At 40.9% G+C, this 17,667-nt stretch overlaps 1 protein-coding gene across 1 annotated transcript in view; it reads right to left on the bottom strand.

The window, feature by feature from the left end:
- Positions 1-369: 369 nt before the first annotated feature.
- Positions 370-17,667, bottom strand: part of NALF1 (NALCN channel auxiliary factor 1) — a 513,841-nt gene continuing 496,543 nt past the window's right edge. The window contains exon 3 of the mRNA XM_035557077.1: positions 370-864. Within this exon, the coding sequence (XP_035412970.1) occupies positions 569-864 (296 nt within the window). The 3' untranslated portion in view covers positions 370-568. The remainder of the gene's footprint in view (positions 865-17,667) is intronic.

Genomic DNA, 17,667 nt, shown 5'->3' with positions numbered 1-17,667 from the left:
TTTTTCTTTTTTTTTTAATTTTTATTTTATTTCATTGTTCTTTTTGTTTTTTTTTTTCTTCTTTTTTTCTTTTTTTTTCTTTTTTTCTTTTTAAATTTTATTTTATTATTATTATTATCATTTTGTTGCTATGTCATGGAATCATAGCAGTCATTCCTCTAATAGAAACTGACAGGACATAAAAGACAGAACTATCAGATGAACACACACAATGACTAGAAATATATCGACAGAGAAAAGACTTAATTTAGCTTTGAGAAACCGTCCCAAAAATAAAATCCTGTATTAACAAGTGCAAAAAACAAACAAAAAAGAAACTCCAAACATTAAAACACAGTGTATAAAATGGTGTGAGAAATTTAAGTCACCATACAGCCTTTTAGTCAATAAAAAGCTGTGTTCTTGTGTCCTTGTTGTTTGGGTAGTGGCCCATTCTTTTCTTTTTACCCAAATGGTCATTCAAGAAGAGATCTGAAGGTAAAGCACTCAGTCATTGCTATTTCTGACTGTAGTCAATAGGGCCTCTTGTGTTTCCATGATATAAGATGAATCCATTTTTTTGTTGTTTTTATTCCTCATTGGTTGAATTATCTTCCAAAGTTGCTATGCCTCCAAAGCCCAGTCCCGTTGAGTTCTGTGTTGCTGAGACTGTAAGTACTGTATGTAAGAGAATTAATACAAGAACACACAGTTTAAGTCTGCTGTTACACAGTCTTGATGCTGATGAAACTGTGAGCGATGTCCTGTGACATATTGTTGAGCCACTTGTTTTTATAGTCCCTTTGGATTGATGATCTGATAATAGTCCCCATCTGACATCACAGCATTCTGGTTCTGCATTGGTTGGATAGTTTTCATAGAGCCCTGTAGGGTAAACACAAGAAAAAAATAATCATCAGACACAAAAAAAGATGGCAGAAGTTGGCAGGTCAAAGGAACATTCGATAGCTTAGATACCTTAGCCTAAGCTATTAAATCCAGATCTTTCAGTTAGCTTCAGGCTCTCAAAATCTACTCTCTTCAGCTTCTCTCTCAAAAAGCTTGCCATTTTGCATAATTAGGGATATGCATAGTTTAGGAAGCAGCATCACATGATCACAGGAAGCAGTTTAGGAAGCAGCATCACATGATCACATGATCACAGGAAGCAGCATCACATGATCATTCAACAGGGAGCATAGTTGTAGGAAGAAATGAAGCTAAAAAACAGTCATTGAGTTCCTCAACAAAATATGACATTTGCATTCTTCCTTTTTGAGTGAATGAAGTAACAACTAATCAAACCAGACATTTTCACAAAAATTGAAAAGAGCTTGAAATTATTGCTCTATCTGTGAGCACATACCAATAATATGGAATCAATCTATGAAAAGGTAGACATAAAATAAGAAATATTGGTATACTGACAACACTGACAGTATTGACTGTCAAACCACTACAGATCCAACAGTTTCACAGGAAGAGCTTGCTTACCCTTCCTCAGCTGAGTTCTTCTAGCTGGGAGGATCTCTTCAGTGTATCCCAGAGGTGAAAAAAAAGCTTTTCTTACAGTGCAGTAATTGGATCTCCTGATATTTCTTATTGTAGAAGTAGGTAATTTCTGTCTTTGGAACTTTACTGAATTATTTAGCCTGAACTCATTACATATTTTTATAATGTTAGAGGAATTCTGTCTTTTCCAAATGACACAACTGTCTTTTTGGAAATTGTCAATGTTGTATATATTACTGTATAGGACAATAACAAAACCAGAGTGTTGTGTTTACTTCTCGTATATCTTCTTTACTGATAAACTAAAAGAACCTAACTTAACCCATTTAACATATGGCCAAATACAAGAATGTCTAATATAATGGACAAAAAACTTTTCTCCATTTAAACTGATGTTGGAATAGATTTTGTAGTAGCTACTTACTCTTGGGTGTTGTGAGGTTTTACTAAAAAATAACCTGTGCTGAAATTTTGGGATGAAGATTTTGAAAGCAATTACTTAACTGCTATAATTTATAAACTACTTTTTGTAACAAGGATTACATTTTGTCTAAAGCATCACAACAATCACATTATTTTCAAAAAGCAAAGCCTACAAGCTTAGGCATAACTTTTTTAGATCCATAGTGCTTGAATTATGTGAATACCCTATAAAGAAAACCAGCACACCTTAAAATAATATAAAACTGAACTCTTTCATTCCTACTTCCATAATATGGATCTTAAATTAAACAAAAAAAAATGCATTAGGTATGCTGAGCATGTTAAAATGCAGGTTAAACCTAGACTGGCACTTTTTATTCCATAACTGAATAATCCCCCAAAATGTCATATATGAGTCCTTATAAAGTTTCTTTTATTTCGGCTTCAATTAAGTTTATGAAGATGTAGAAATGAGAACAGTTCATTTGATGTCATATAAAGTCTGGGTTTACTCTGTAGGTGATCTGGTGTTCACCAGTGCAGAAGAGCTCATTAAAGAGATTAAGACTGGAGGAAGCCTGGATTGCAGTGACCACACCCTGGTTGAGTTTGTGATCTTGAGGTATATGGGCCTGGCTAAGAGCATAGTCAAGACCCTGAAATTTAGCAAAGTGAACTTCCAGCTGTTCAAAGAATTAGTGGATGAGATACCACAGCATAATGTCCTTAGGGACAGAGGATCTGATCAGAACTGGCAACTCTTTAAGCATATTTTTCTTAGAGCAGAGGAGCTCTCTATTCCCATATGTAACAAATCAAGCAGGGAAGGTAGGAAACCAGCGTGGCTTAAAAAGGAACTGCTGGTCAAACTTAGGCAAAAGAAGGAAATGTACAGACAGTGGAAGCAGGGTCATGTGTCCTGGGAGGAGTACAGAAATGCTGTCCAGATGTGCAGGGATGGGATCAGGAAAGCCAAGGCACTGACAAAGCTAAATTTGGCGAGGGATGCAAAGAATGACAAGAAGGGGTTCTATAGGTACATTGGCCACAAAAGAAAGACTAAGGAGAGCTTACCACCTCTGACAAATGAAGATGGAGAACTGGTAACAACAGACATGGAGAAGGCAGAGGTACTTAACTACTTTGCCTTGGTCTTCACTGGCGGTTAGGTTTCCCACATCTCTCGTGTCCCCAGACCTCTAGGTGGGGGCTGGAGCAGCAGAGTCCCTCCCACAGTAAAAAGCAAGTTTGGGATTTTCTGACACAACTTAACAACTACAAGTCTATGGGGCCTGATGACATGCATCCCAGGGTCCTGAAGGAATTGGCTGATGTAGTTGCCAATCCACTCTCCACCATATTTGAAAAATCATGGCAGTCAGGCAAAGTCACTGGTGACTGGAAAAAAAGGAAACATCACTCCCACTTTAAAAAAGGGTAGAAAGGAAGACCTGGGGAACTACAGATCAGTGAGCCTCACCTCTGTGCCTGGGAAGATCATGTAATGGATCCTCCTGGAGGCAATGTTAAGGTACATGCAAGACATGGAAGTGATCCAAGGCAGCCAGCATGGTTTCACCAAGGGCAAATCCTGACCAATCTGGTGGCCTTCTTTGAGGGAATGGCTCCATCAGTCGACAAGCTAAGATTGACAGATGTCATCTCCTTGGACTTCTGTAAAGCTTTTGACATGGTCCCACATGACATCCTAATCTCTAAACTGGAAAGATATGGATTTGAAGGGTGGACCATCCAGTGGGACCATCCAGTGGATAAGGAATTGGCTTGATGGCTGCACCAAGAGAGTAGTGGTCAAACGTTCTGTGTCCAGGTGGAGGCTGGTGACAAGTGGAGTCCCACAGGGGTCTGTCTTGGGACCAGTGCTTTTCAGTATCTTCATCAGTGACATAGATGATGGGATTGAGTGCACCCTCAGCAAGTTTGCAGGTGAAACCAAACTGAGTGGTGCAGTTGATACCAAAGAAAGAAGAGATGCCATTCAAAGGGACCTGGACAGGCTGGAGAAGTGGGATCATGTGAACCTAATGAGATTCAACAAGTCCAAATGTGAGTTTCTGCACTTGGGCCAGGACAATCCTGGACAGGAGTACAGACTGGGAGAAGAACTCATTGAGAGCAGCCTTGCAGAGAAAGACTTGTGGGTTCTGGTGGATAAAAGGCTCGACATGAGCCAGCAGTGTGTGCTTACAGCCCATAAGGCCAATTGCATCCTGGTCTGCATCAACAGAGGAGTAACCAGCAGGTCAAGAAAGTTGATTGTTCCCCTTTGCTCTGCCCTTGTGAGGTCCCACCTGGAGTACTGCATTCAGGTTTGGGGCTCCCAGGACAAGAAGGATGTGGACCTGTTGGACCAAGTCCAGAGGGGAGCCACAAAGATGATCAGAGGGCTGGAGCACCTATGAAGAAAGGCTGGGAGAGCTGGGGATGTTCAGCCTGGAGAAGAGAAAGCTCTGGGGTGAGCTCATTGCAGCCTTTCAGTACTTAAAGGGAGCTTTTAAAAAGAATGGAGAGGGACTTTTTACTCAAGTAGATAATGATAGGACAAGGGGAATGGTCTTAAACTAAAAGAAAATTAGATTAAATATTAGGAGGAAATTATTCGCTCAGAAGATGGTGAGGCACTGGAACAGGTTACCCGGAGAGGTTGTGGATGCCCCATTCCTGGAGGTGTTCAAGGCCAGGTTGAATAGGGCCTTGGTCAGCCTGATCGAGTGAGTGGCATCCCTGCCCATGGCAGGGGGATTGGAACTAGTTGATCTTTAAGGTCTCTTCTAACCTGAACCATTCTATGATTCTATGATTCCGTGATTCTAAGATTCTATGAAATAATGCTTTTTTTTTTTTTTTTTTTTTTTTACAAATTTGCAGTCAGACACATAAAGCAGGGTACCAGCCCTCAAAAATGATTCATTTTATTATTTATTAACACAAAAAGTAATGTGTTTCATGTTTTTAAAGAAATTCTCTTATATTTTGGAATTTGTCATCATTTATTGCAAATATCATAAAGCAGTCTTATTGCTAGTATCATATTTTCTGAGACCCATCTTTTGTTTTTTTGTGTGCACAGGTTTGTTAATGTGGTAATGTACTAGAAGTACCTTGCAAAGTAAGTCATGATGTGATCTGTTCTGTTACTGCAGTAGCTTAAACTATTAGCAGTAATTGAAGAGACAGAGAATGCTTAATGCTTTGATTCCACTGAGGCTTACTTACTGTTCCAACTGTATTTCCTGCCTTTCTTGTTATAGGAAAACTCAGACTTCCTTTGATATCAAAGCTTATATATAAAAATTGACAATCAAAAACTATTTAAATAGTTCTTCTGCACTTACTGAATTATAAATAAATTGAAGGCAACTCCACAGTCAAAACTGCATTCAACTTGTTCCTTAATGTAAAATTAAATTTCCTCTTTATTTCAATTCAGCAATTGTATTTAGGGTTTGAATTTACAGTTACATATTTAATAATCAATTAAATGTAGAACCACTGTTCATGACAGTTGCTGAACATTTAGATAAATTCAGTCAGAGCTTTGGGACTGAAATAAGAAAGCTTCACTATTGTGCTTCACCACAGTCTATTGTAGCCATTGTATCTATCTTGGCCTCTTGGAACTAACCACTCACTCTGCTTAGTAAGAAGGTTACAAACATCATTCTTACCAGAAACCCTGGAAAGCTGGCTACTTTAACCTTGGAAGGTTACAGAGAAAAAGATCATTTCATTCTTTTATGTGGATACAGAATTCAGGAAAAGAAATTAAAAAGATACCTTTATCCTACAAACCACCAAGACTTGCCTTCTCCTCGTCTGCCTTTATAGTTCAATTTGCAGGCATCATTACTCTGTACTACTTGAATGTTTGGTAATTATATTTCTGAGGTTAACCTTTCATTACTGGCTCAAAGCTTGCTTTAATTTTCACATTTCAGTTAACATTCTCAGCTCTGGATCTCCATTCCCCAACTTTTCCCTGCACTTTCCTATATTCGACCAGCAGAAACCTTAGTCCATATGGAGGATCTTGGATTTTTATTTATTTTGGTATCAGAGCATTTTCCATACAGACATACTATCACTCATGAAGGTCATATAAAAACAATCTCTTTGCTTTGTAACAGGATACTTTTATTCATGTACGTATAATTTTAATGATCAGCATGCAGTTATATCTGTAGGAAGTGTGTGTTACTAATTTTGACGCAAGACTTAAGGCTACTCATTTGACTGAGATTATGTTAATGGAGACATAACTATAGATAAATACTATGTATCCTGCTCAGATGAATCATACTGAAAGAAGAAGGAATGACAGCATGAGCATCATTCATTTTGTGCAGAAACAGCTTTGGTGGAAAAAAAGGAAAATTCAAGCATGTTCTTATACTATTTTGATTGAAGTCATAAAGACTGTATCTATATAAGCATGGTTCGTTATGCTAGATCACCAGCTAACTCAGAGAATGCCATGGTTTCTGCATGAGTACTTGCATTTCTTTAGCAGAGGAACCGGCATGCAAAAGAAGTTGTTTCATTTGCACATCTCACCCCAACACTGTGAGGATTTGTCATGCTTGGAGCTGGAAATGTATCTGTGGCAGGTGGTCTTTCTTGGCCCACTTCTTGGTTTATTTCATACAGAAAGAGCCATGGAATCATAGTATTCTGCATCTTCCAGATACCATCAAAAGAAATTGCTCTGACTGATATATTTCTTGTCACAAGTATTTTGGAAAGACTCAGAAACAAAACAGATTTTTGTTATATGTTCTTTTCCTCTTTTTCTTTCTATATTACTATAAACTATGGTCCTTTTAAATGTAGATTTCTGTTTAAGCTTGTGCCTGAAGAAAAGAACATGAGCTAGAAGAATAAATCAGAGAGGTGGATGCAGTACACCAGAAGTTTTGAATGCTCTGATTTGCACAAAGTAAATAGTGTCTGCCAAGAATAATCCAGCCAGCAGTGACATCATTGCATCAGAGAATTCCAACATACTGCATGACATTTCTCCTTCTGAGGAATTATTTCTGAGATTTCAATATTAGCATTTTCCAACTACAAAAGGAAAGAGAACTCATTAGACATTTTTGACTAGATTTCATTGCTTGCTTAGATCTATCTGGAAGCTAGATCTCTTTGATCCTATCCAGATGGTCCTCTCAATTTCCAAATTTCTATGTCTGCGACACATTATGATGCTTCTGTTCAGATATATATTTAAAAACCCTTCATATTATAAAAAGCAGTAAATTTAAATGTAAAGCATAGCTTAAAGATAAATAAGTTATACTTTAGTCAAACAGAATCTAAACCTGTCCTCTTTTAGTTCAAATCCATTACTCCTTGTCCTGTCACTACACTCCCTGTTAAAATGTCCCTCTCCAGCTTTCCTGTAGAACCCCTTTAGGTACTGGAAGACTGCTATAAGGTCTCCCCAGAACCTTCTTTTCTCCAGGCTGAACAACCCTAACTCCATCAGCCTCTCTTCATAGAAGAGGTGTTCCAGCACTCTGATCATCCTCTTGGCCCTCCGCTCAACTCACTCTACTAGGTCCACGTCCTTCTTGTGCTGGATGCTCAGAGATGAATGCATCACTCCAGGTGGTGTCTCACGAGAGCAGAACAGAGTGGGAGAATCACCTCCCTTAACCTGCTGACCATGCTTGTCTTGATGCAGCCCATGATGTGGTTGGCTTTCTGGGCTGCAGGTGCACACTGTTGGCTCATGTTGAGCTTCTCATCAACCAACACCCCCAGGTCCTTCTCCTCAGAGCTGCTCTCAATTCATTCTTCGCTCAGCCTGTATTTGTGCTTGGGATTGCCCCAGCCCGGGTGCAGGACCTTGTATTTGGCCTTATTGAACTTCATGAGGTTCGCACAGGCCCACTTCTCAAGCTTGTCTGTGTCCCTCTGGATGGCTCCCCTTCCCTCCACCATGTCGACCAAACCATTCAGCTTGGTGTCATTGGTAAATTTGCTGAGGGTGCACTCCATCCCACTGTCCATGTCACCGACAAAGATGTTAAACAGCACCTGTCCCAGTACCAACCCATGAGGAATTCCACTTGTTACTGATCTCCATTTGGACATTGAGCCATTGGCTGCAACTCTTTGAGTGCAACCATCCAGCCAATTCCTGACCCACTGAGGTGTCTGTACTTCACATCTTTCCAATTTAGAGACAAGGATATGCAGGGCAGTGTCAAAAGCTTTGCAGAAGTCCAGGCTGATGATGTCAGTTGCTCTTCCCCTATCCAACAATGCTGTAACCACATTGTAGAAGGCCATCAGAGTTGTCAGGCACAATTCATTCTTAATAAAGCCTTGTTGGCTGTCAGCAATCACTTCTCTATTTTCCATGTGCCTTAGTATAGTTTCCAGGAGGACCTACTCCGTGATCTTGCTGGGCACAGGGGTGAGATCCACTGGCCTGTAGTTCCCTAAGCCTTCATTTTTTCCCTTTTTAAAAATGAGCTTGATGTTTCCCCTGTTCCTGAACTGCCACAACTGCTCAAATATGATGGGCAGTGGCTTAGCAACCTCACCCAAGAGTTCCCTCAGGACCCATGGATGCATCTAATTAGGTCCCATGGACTTTTGCATCTCCAGGTTCCTTAGATGTTTTCATAGCTGACCTTCTCCTACAGTGGGCTGTTCTTCATTCCCCCAGTCTCTGCTTTTGCCTTCTGGTGCTTGGTTTACATGTCTGAAGCTCGTGCTGGTGAAGACTGAGGCAAAATAGTTATAGAGTAACTGAACCTTCTCCATATCCCAGGTAACTAGGTCTCCCATTTCCTTATGGAGAGGGACCACAATTTCCCCAGTCTTCCTTTCATCACTGATGTACCTATAGAGGCCTTTCTTGTTGCCTTGATGTCCCTGGACAAATTTAATTCAATTAGGCTTCAGCTTTCCAACCTGATCCCTGGCTGCTCAGCAAATTCCTCTGTATTCTTCTCAGGCTCTCTATCCTTGCTTCCACTGTCTGTAGGTCTCCTTTCTCTGTCTGAGTTTGGCCAGGAGCTCCTTGTTCATCCATGCAGGTCTCCTGGATTTTTTGTCTGACTTCCTCTTTGTTGGGATTTATCAGTCCTGAGCTTGGAGGAGATGATCCTTGAATATTAACCAGCTTTCTTGGGCCCCTTTCCCTCCAGGGCTTTATCCCACCATGCCTATATCCTTCTGTTCCAACACTCCAGTCATGGGAGCCATCCCACCACATCTGCGTAATGCCAATGAGGTCACAGCCCTCCAGGTGTACATACATCTCTAACTCCTCTTGTTTATTTCCCATGCTACATGAGTCAGCATAGAGACACTTAAGTTGGGCTCCTAATGAAACTGAGTTACTGGCTGGCGTGGCTGGACTTCCTTTGCGCTGCTCTTCAGGTGCTTTCCTGCTGACCCTTCTCCAGGCTCTGAGTACCTATCACTGACACTGGTGTCAAAGTGGGAGGAGCAGGACTGACTGAAGTTCCCCTCCCCTGGCAACACTAGTTTAAAGCCCTCCTCACTAGCTTGGCAATTCTATGACTGAAGATGCTGTTCTGCTTCTCTGATAGGTGGACCCCATCAGTCCCTAGTAGACCAGGTTGGAGTTGGACTCAATGATACTTATGGGTCCCTTCCAACTTGGTATATTCTATGATTCTCTGATTCTACATATGGGAGAACATTCACACCATGCCTTCTAAGAAACTAAGATGTTATTCAGAACTGAAGGGAATGACGACACGGACTCCAAGATAGTCAAGAAATGGAGACCCTTTATTGTCCCAATGCCAGATCTTATATAGTTTTTCTGAGCCCCTAAACGCGCTGCACGTGGCTGGCAAACATAGTTACAGACTTCTGATTGGTGCATTCCTTTTGATCACGCGTAGCCCTCTATAGGCCCGTCCGAGCCTAACAACTCCTTCTTATTGGTTCCCGCTTTCTCTTATTCTAGCCTGGTTACCACTCTATGCCTCTGAGTAACCTTCTTCTTAACCTTTAGTGCACCGCCGTATCAATCAGCTCCAGTTTGTCACCGAATGGGTCACCCATACAGGACACACAAAATTAGGAGTCTAAATTAATATGGACTTAATGGAAAGGTGATGGAGCAGCTCATCCTGGAGGTCATCTCCAAGCATGTGGAAGATAAGAAGGTGATCAGGAATAATCAGCATGGATTCACCAAGGGGAAATCATGCTTAACCAATCTGATAGCCTTCTATGATGGGATGACTAGCTGGATGGATGAGGGGAGACGGGTCGAAGTGGTCTACCTTGACTTCAGCAAGGCTTTTGACACTATCTCCTGTAACATCCTCATAGGCAAGCTCAGGAAGTGTGGCCTAGATGAGTGGATAGTGAGGTGGATTGATAATTGGCTGGATAGCAGGCCTCAGAGTGTTGTGCTCAGTGGCACTGAGTCTAGTTGGAGGCCTGTAGCTAGGGGTGTCCCCCAGGGGTCAGTACTGGATTCAGTGTTATTCAACTTACTCATCAATGACCTGGATAATGGAACAGAGGGCACCCTCAGCAAGTTTGCTGATTACAGAAAGCTAGCAGGAGTGGGTGATACCCCAGAGGACTGTGATGCCATTCACAGGGACCTTGACAGGCTGGAGAGATGGGCCAAGAGGAACCTAGTGAAGTTCAACAAGAATAAGTGCAGGGTCCTGCACCTTGGGAGGAATAACCCCAAGCACCAGTAGAGGCTGGGGGCTGACCTGCTGGACAAGGTCAAGGGAGGTGATCCTCCCCCTCTACTCAGCCCTGGTGAGGCCACACCTAGAGTATTGTGTCCAATTCTGGGCTCCCCAGTAGAAGAGGGACATGGGACTACTGGAGCGAGTCCAGAGGAGGGCTGCTAAAATGATTAGTGGACTGGAGCACCTGTTGTATGAGGACAGGCTGGGAGCTGGGCCTATTTAGCTTGGAAAACAGAAGACTGAGGGGAGATCTCATCAATGCATATGTGAAGGGAGGGTGTCAAGAGGATGGAACCAGACTCTTTTCAGTTGTGACCAGTGACAGGACAAGAAGCAACGTGCACAAACTGAAGCACAGAAAGTTCTGTCTGTATATGAGAGAGCACGTCTTTACTGTAAGGGAGACAGAGCACTGGAACTCTGGTTTGCCCAGAGAGGTTGTGGAATCTCCTTCTCTGGAGATATTCAAAACCTGCCTGGATGCCATTCTGCACAATGTGCTCTAGGTGATTCTGCTTGGCAGGGGAGTTGGACTAGATGATCTTCAGAGGCCCCTTCCAACCTCAGCCGTTCTGTGATTCTGTGAAAAATGAGAGTGATTGAAAGCACATCATTTATATGTCCCCTCCCTCTTCTGTCCCCTTTCTTTCTTCTTCTACATTAAAAAGTATCAGAGTTCTGTTCAGGACAGAAAACAAGACAAAATTTATTCTTCTCCTGGTGACAATAGACCTTTTCTGATGTCACTGTTCTTAGGAAATACTAGAGGGTGGCATGCTGGTGTTGGAAGAAGCTAATGCAACAAATCTCTGCCATATTGCTGCTTACCATATTCCCGTTCTGTCCATAAAGGAACTTAAGTGCTCCATGAAATCCCATGACATTCATTATACATTAAGAAGTGTGAGGATGTGGTTGGGATTTTCTGCCTGGTATTTTCTACTGGGTGATGGTCCAGTAGACCATCAAACCACGCCACAAAGCACAGAGAGACCATAAGTATTGGTCAAGACAAAGAAAGTCCTTAGCAACATAGATCTATTTCGTCATGATAAAGTGCTGCAGACTTGTCACATAGATGGCAGTTTTGGGACTGTTTGCCCTGCAGCTAGGGTAGGGTATGTCTGTACTACCATGTAGTTTTGGGCAAGAGAAGATGAATATAATGAGTAAGCTGGTGTTGAGTATCTCTTGTCAACCCTGAATGCATTTGAAAGCTTTTTACCTCACTGTAACTTTAGTGGATCCTGAAGTTCAAATGCCCATTAGTAGCATGAAGTGTGAAAGTTATGGTGCTGTGGCGTGTCTCCTAGCTTAGTTTAATACAAAGGAACCCAGTTTACATCCTTGAAGACGCCTCCTCATTGCAAGCGAAACAGAAGGGAGTATGAACAGCAGATTTACTTCAAAAGTGCACTCCTGAATTGCATTGCTAACGTGGATGCAGCTGCAGCGCTGGTGTTGACAGCACATTGTGGATGCTTAGGGAAGGGCCTCATATATGGAGGAAGTAATCTGCTCTCTCTCTGGACATCTCTATTAGTCATTTGGTGGAGACTGAGATCTCAATTTTCCTGTGTTGGGGAAACTGCAGGCCTGAAAGGATGATTTTTGCTGTAAAGAAAACATTTATGGCCTCTGTGTGCTTTTTCTGTCTCCAATGGGAGATGGCAGCAAACCATACAGAAACAGTTCTTGGGCTAGACCAGTCCCCAGGCCATCTGCTGGACTGCACTGTCCTGAAAGGTATGGGAAAAGCAGGAGTTGTATTACAAGTGTATTCCCAGTGCTCTCTACCTAGAGTCATACATTTTTCAACTCTTTTTTCACACACTAAGAGCATGTGTGAAAGAAATCTTCCACATCTTCCATTTGCACTTAGGAAAAAAAAAAAAAAAGAAAAAAGATGACTACATCTATGAAAGAAAACATAGAAAAGAAAACAGTCGGACTGTTTTCTTTCATACCAGTGATACACACTGGTTTCATGGGAGTCACAATTAAAAACTTGACCTGAAACTTTGCATAGGATTCATTCATTATCTGTTGTGTGTTCATATATTTGCCTAAACACATCTACCATTTCCCTTAAATAAGATTCTCTTTTGCATTAGCAATTCAAGACATCAGGGCTGCACAAAGAAACATTACATGAAACCACTAAAAATTTTAATCGTATGGATATAAACTCCAAAGAACTAAAATGAGAACAAATATATTTAATTGTAATGTATATGAAAAACTGTATGACATAACATTGCCTAATGGAAAGACTGATTTCTTTACTCCTATTTACTAGAAGAAAAGTAGGGGGTGGGGATGGGGGACAAGGCAGGGACATAAATGGTTTTCTCATGGAAATGGTTTTCTAACCCCACGTTTCTATAATCAGAACCACATTGTGTTTCTGATTGTTTTGATTACTCTTCCTCCTGACGTACTCTTCTTCTTTTGCACTTCAGCTGTCCTATATCCTCACACGTATATCTATGAAATACAAATTCCAGTGACACACAAATAATGTAGCATTTCCTGGCCTGTTCCCAGTATCATTTTCATTGGAGATACATCAGTAAGATTTTCTCATACTAGAATACTTCTTACTCATTTTAGCAGTGCTTTAGAAATTTCCAAGTCATTAGTAATCCATATTGTAAACTACAAGTGTCCTTTTCCTTTCCTTTCCTTTCCTTTCCTTTCCTTTCCTTTCCTTTCCTTTCCTTTCCTTTCCTTTCCTTTCCTTTCCTTTTTCCTTTCCTTTCCTTTTTCCTTTCCTTTCCTTTTTCCTTTCCTTTCCTTTATCCTTTCCTTTCCTTTTTCCTTTCCTTTTTCCTTTCCTTTTTCCTTTCCTCTCCTTTCCTTTCCTCTCCTTTCCTTTCCTTTCCTCTCCTTTCCTTTCCTTTCCCTTCCCTTCCTCTTTCCCCTTCCTCTTTCCCCCTCCCCCTCCCCCTCCCCCTTTCCCATTCCCTTTCCCTTTCCCATTCCCATTCCCTTTTTCTCCTTCCTTCCACCCTTCCTTCCACCCTTCCTTCCTTCCACCCTTCCTTCCACCCTTCCACCCTTCCACCCTTCCTTCCACCCTTCCTTCCACCCTTCCTTCCTTCCACCCTTCCTTCCTTCCACCCTTCCTTCCACCCTTCCACCCTTCCTTCCACCCTTCCTTCCTTCACTTCCACCCTTCCTTCTATCCTGTCAAATTTCTTCGGGACAAATCACCAGTCCTATGTTGTTTTCTCGTCACATGGACCTTCCAAGGTAAGATAAAACCTCTGCTATTTTTCTTTTCACATTCTCCAGTGCACTTTTATTTTTTATTTTTTATTTTTTTTACAGCTTCCAACATCAAGAAATACCCTGTCCAGAAAGAAAACAAACAAACGAGCAAGCAAACAACATACATGAGTTCTCTGTCCTACTTTCTTGCTATTTTTGTCGAGCCGGCCTGACATTTATTGCTTTCAAACAGATGCGCTCGGATTTGCCAAGAGCCGCTTTGTTCCCCCGCCTCCACTAGGTGCTGCTCCCCGAAAATGCTCGCCGCGGCGGCGGGAGGGGAAGGCGGCAGCTCGCAGCCGCTGCGCACGGCCACGGAAAGCAGCCCCTGCCTCCTGCCCGACGGAGGTCGGGTTCCGGCGCGTAACCCTTAGATGTACATCACCCTCGGCGTTGTATTCGACATCAGATAAAGCCAGCCATCGCCAGCACACGTTTTCGCGTGACTAGCTTTCCATGATTTATAGAAATGCTTTGTAGAAATCAGACCTTTGTCTTTCCATTAACCTGAATCTCTTCTGGACGTTAGAGGAAATAATCTGTTACCATGGAGGAGAGAAAAAGAAGGCCTTATTATTATTTCTGTGCCCTTATTATTATTATAAAACATTATTAAATAATATCAGAATCCACAATTTTTTCTTGTGTTTTCAGTGATAAATCATCCTATAAGCAGAGGGTTCTTTCTCTTTTTCTTTCTTTCTCTCTTTCTTTCTTTTGTTTCTTCGTTCGTTCATTCTTTCTTTCAGTCTTTTGTTTGTTCTTTCGTTCATTCTTTCTCTTTTTCTTTCTTTCTTTCTTTTTTCTTTCTTTCTTTCTTTCTTCTTTCTTTCTTTCTCTCTCTCCCTCTCTTTCTTTCTCTCTTTCTTTCTTTCTCTCTCCTTCTCTCTTTCTATTTACCCTCTTTTCCTCTTTCCCTCTTCTTTCCCTCTTTCCCTCTTTTTCTTTTTCTTTCTTTCTTTCTCCAGACAATATTTCATAATTAAGAGCTTCCCTTAACTAGCCAGCAAGTCCTGTATTAATTTCATGTGGGAAAAAATATCTCATAGTGCCATAACCAAATTCACTTCCTGTTAGATTTCTCTGGGAAAAAAAAAAAAAAAAAAGTACAGAATTTGAAAAAACATCTGTAACATTTCCCTCTGAGGGATACCGTCACTGTTGGGAGCAGCAGAGATATTCAAGCCTGATTTAAATGAATGTGGGTTTGTGGCAAAATACTGTTCATGAGGAATCCCTGAATATAAAGTTTGCTTCTGCTGTGTTTCCTGTAACAGAGCTCAAAATTGAATAGCTTCACACTGAACTTAGGAAGAAGGGAGCATCTAAATATCAAATAGAAATACTTTCAACATGACCCTCATATTTATTTATTTATTTCACCAATGAATTTCACCCATCCCAGGAAAAGCATAAGCAGTAATGAGAAATTCCCAGAACATCTGCCAGAAGGGAACTCACAAAAAAATGCAGCAGCAGATGTCCCTCAAGACATATGGGATCTGCTTTTGGTTGCTTTTCTGCAGAAGGAGTTCAAGTTAGCTGTCAAGCCACAAACTATTCTGAGGTAAAGTATTTTTTTCTACTGTTGAATGGGCTGCACTTTGCATGAAATAATTCTGTTTTTGTTAAGCTGCAAATAAATGTAATTCCTTAGTCCCATAGCAGATATTAGTATAATTTCTCATTGTTCAGTGGAAAGATGTGACCTTACACTGAGCTGCTGATCAATAAGAGGGTGCCAATGAGCATGTATTCCAGAGAAAGTTTGAATTGCATCTTCATACATCTCCTCATCATCTTTTCATGCTCACAACTATGTAATGTCAACATGCTGACTTTTACGAGTCCATGGATATGTTAAGGGACCTGATTTGAGAGGACAGAAAGTCCAACCAAGTATTACTGTACTGTGATTTGAGAATCATATTTATAATTATATCATAATTATATTTTAAATGCTTGCAATAATACCTTGATTCCTTTGACATTCCATGCACTCCTTGGGTGCAAATGCCTGCTTAGGCTGAACTAAATAACTCAGCTCTGTTGATTACATGCATCAGACCTTCATTGACTATAGTGAGAGCTTGTTCATAGAGTTTAAGCATAGATACCTACACTATTAAAATCTGCAGTAAAATGTGTTTAATACTTCCCTGAATCTGCTTTTCATCCCAAACCCAGCGATATTGACTGTTAGTAATCTTTGCAAGGTCATCTTTTTTATGTGTTTTATGAATGAATTTGGACTTGGAGATGTACTAGGAAAACGAAGTGGATATGTATTTCTGAAGACATTTTCTATGATAATGATGTCTTTGCTCACTGTTTGTTCTTTTCCTTTGTGTATGTGTGCCAGTGTGCACATGTAAATACATGGGCACACACATATGTATGTATACAAGATGTAAATAAAAAGGTCTTGTCTCTCACTTCAGCTGTATCGTCCTATTTAAACTGGAAAATAATTTTTATTTGCTTCCTCTGTATGCATATTGGATGGCTGTTAATATTTATGAAATGCACTGAAGAGAAGTGCTAAGCACCATTACCCTATTGATGACTACCAAATTGTAACTCAGCTTGCATTTCATTACATTGTCTCTTGCATATGTATGGATATTGCTGGATTGTGTGCATTAGGCTTAATCTTCAAGAAGGAATATAGTAAACATCTTGCTACCAGAATCTCCCTAAATCCAAACACAGGGTACACAGTGAAGAGAGTTTCCACAAATATTATGCTTGCCTCTGAGGTGTCATAGAACATTTTTGAGGATTTATATTTTACTTTATTTTTAACTAGCTCACTTGGGCAACTCATTTATAATGTAGAAGTAGAAGTAGAAGTAGAAGTAGAAGTAGTAGAAGTAGAAGTAGGAGTAGGAGTAGGAGTAGGAGTAGAATAGAGTAGATTAAAGTTGAAGAGAATAGAGTAGAGTAGAGTAGAGTAGAACATAACAGAACAGAACAAAACAGAACAGAACAGAACAGAATAGTTCAGTGGGAAGGAACAGAACCTTAAAATATCATTAGGTCCAACTGCCTGACAACTTCAGGGCTGGCCAAAAGTAAAAGCATATTACTGAGGGCATTATCTAAATGGCTCTTGAACACTGACATGGATGGGGCATCAATCACCTCTCTAGGAATCCTGTTCCAGGTTTTGACCACCCCACCGTCATAATAAAGACATTTTTCCTACGTCCAGTCTGAACCTCCCCCGGCTCAGCCTTGTGCTGTTCCCACGTGTCCTGTCATCAGTTCCCAAGGAGCAGAGACTGGCACCTCCCTTTCTACTTCCTCTCCTCAGGAAGTCACAGAGAACAATGAGGCTGCCTCTCAGCCTCCTTTTCTCCAGACTAGACAATCCAAGAGTCCTCAGCCTCTCCTCACGTGACACGCCTTCCAGTCCTTTTACTAGACTTGTTGCCCGTCTCTGGATGCTTTGAAGAACCTTAACAACCTTTTTATTTCGTGGAGCTCAGAACTGCATAAGGTGAGGCTGCATCACTGATAATACAGAGAGAGAATCGCCTCTTTTGATTAGCTGGATATGTTATGTCTAATATACCCCAAAATGCATATCAAGCTTTCTAGTGCAGCCCTAATTTAAGATTTATTCTGTCTAATTGCAAGTATTTAGACCAAGCTGTCAAATAATATAATTGTTGAAATGTCTTTTGACTGATTTACTTGTAATAGGGTGCCTAAATATTTTCAAGGTTCTCAGTTGATACTATAAGCA

The sequence above is a fragment of the Cygnus atratus genome, chromosome 1, assembly GCF_013377495.2.
Source record: "Cygnus atratus isolate AKBS03 ecotype Queensland, Australia chromosome 1, CAtr_DNAZoo_HiC_assembly, whole genome shotgun sequence".
In the NCBI taxonomy this organism is placed as follows: Eukaryota; Metazoa; Chordata; class Aves; order Anseriformes; family Anatidae; genus Cygnus; species Cygnus atratus.
This window is presented reverse-complemented; position numbering and strand designations above follow the sequence as displayed.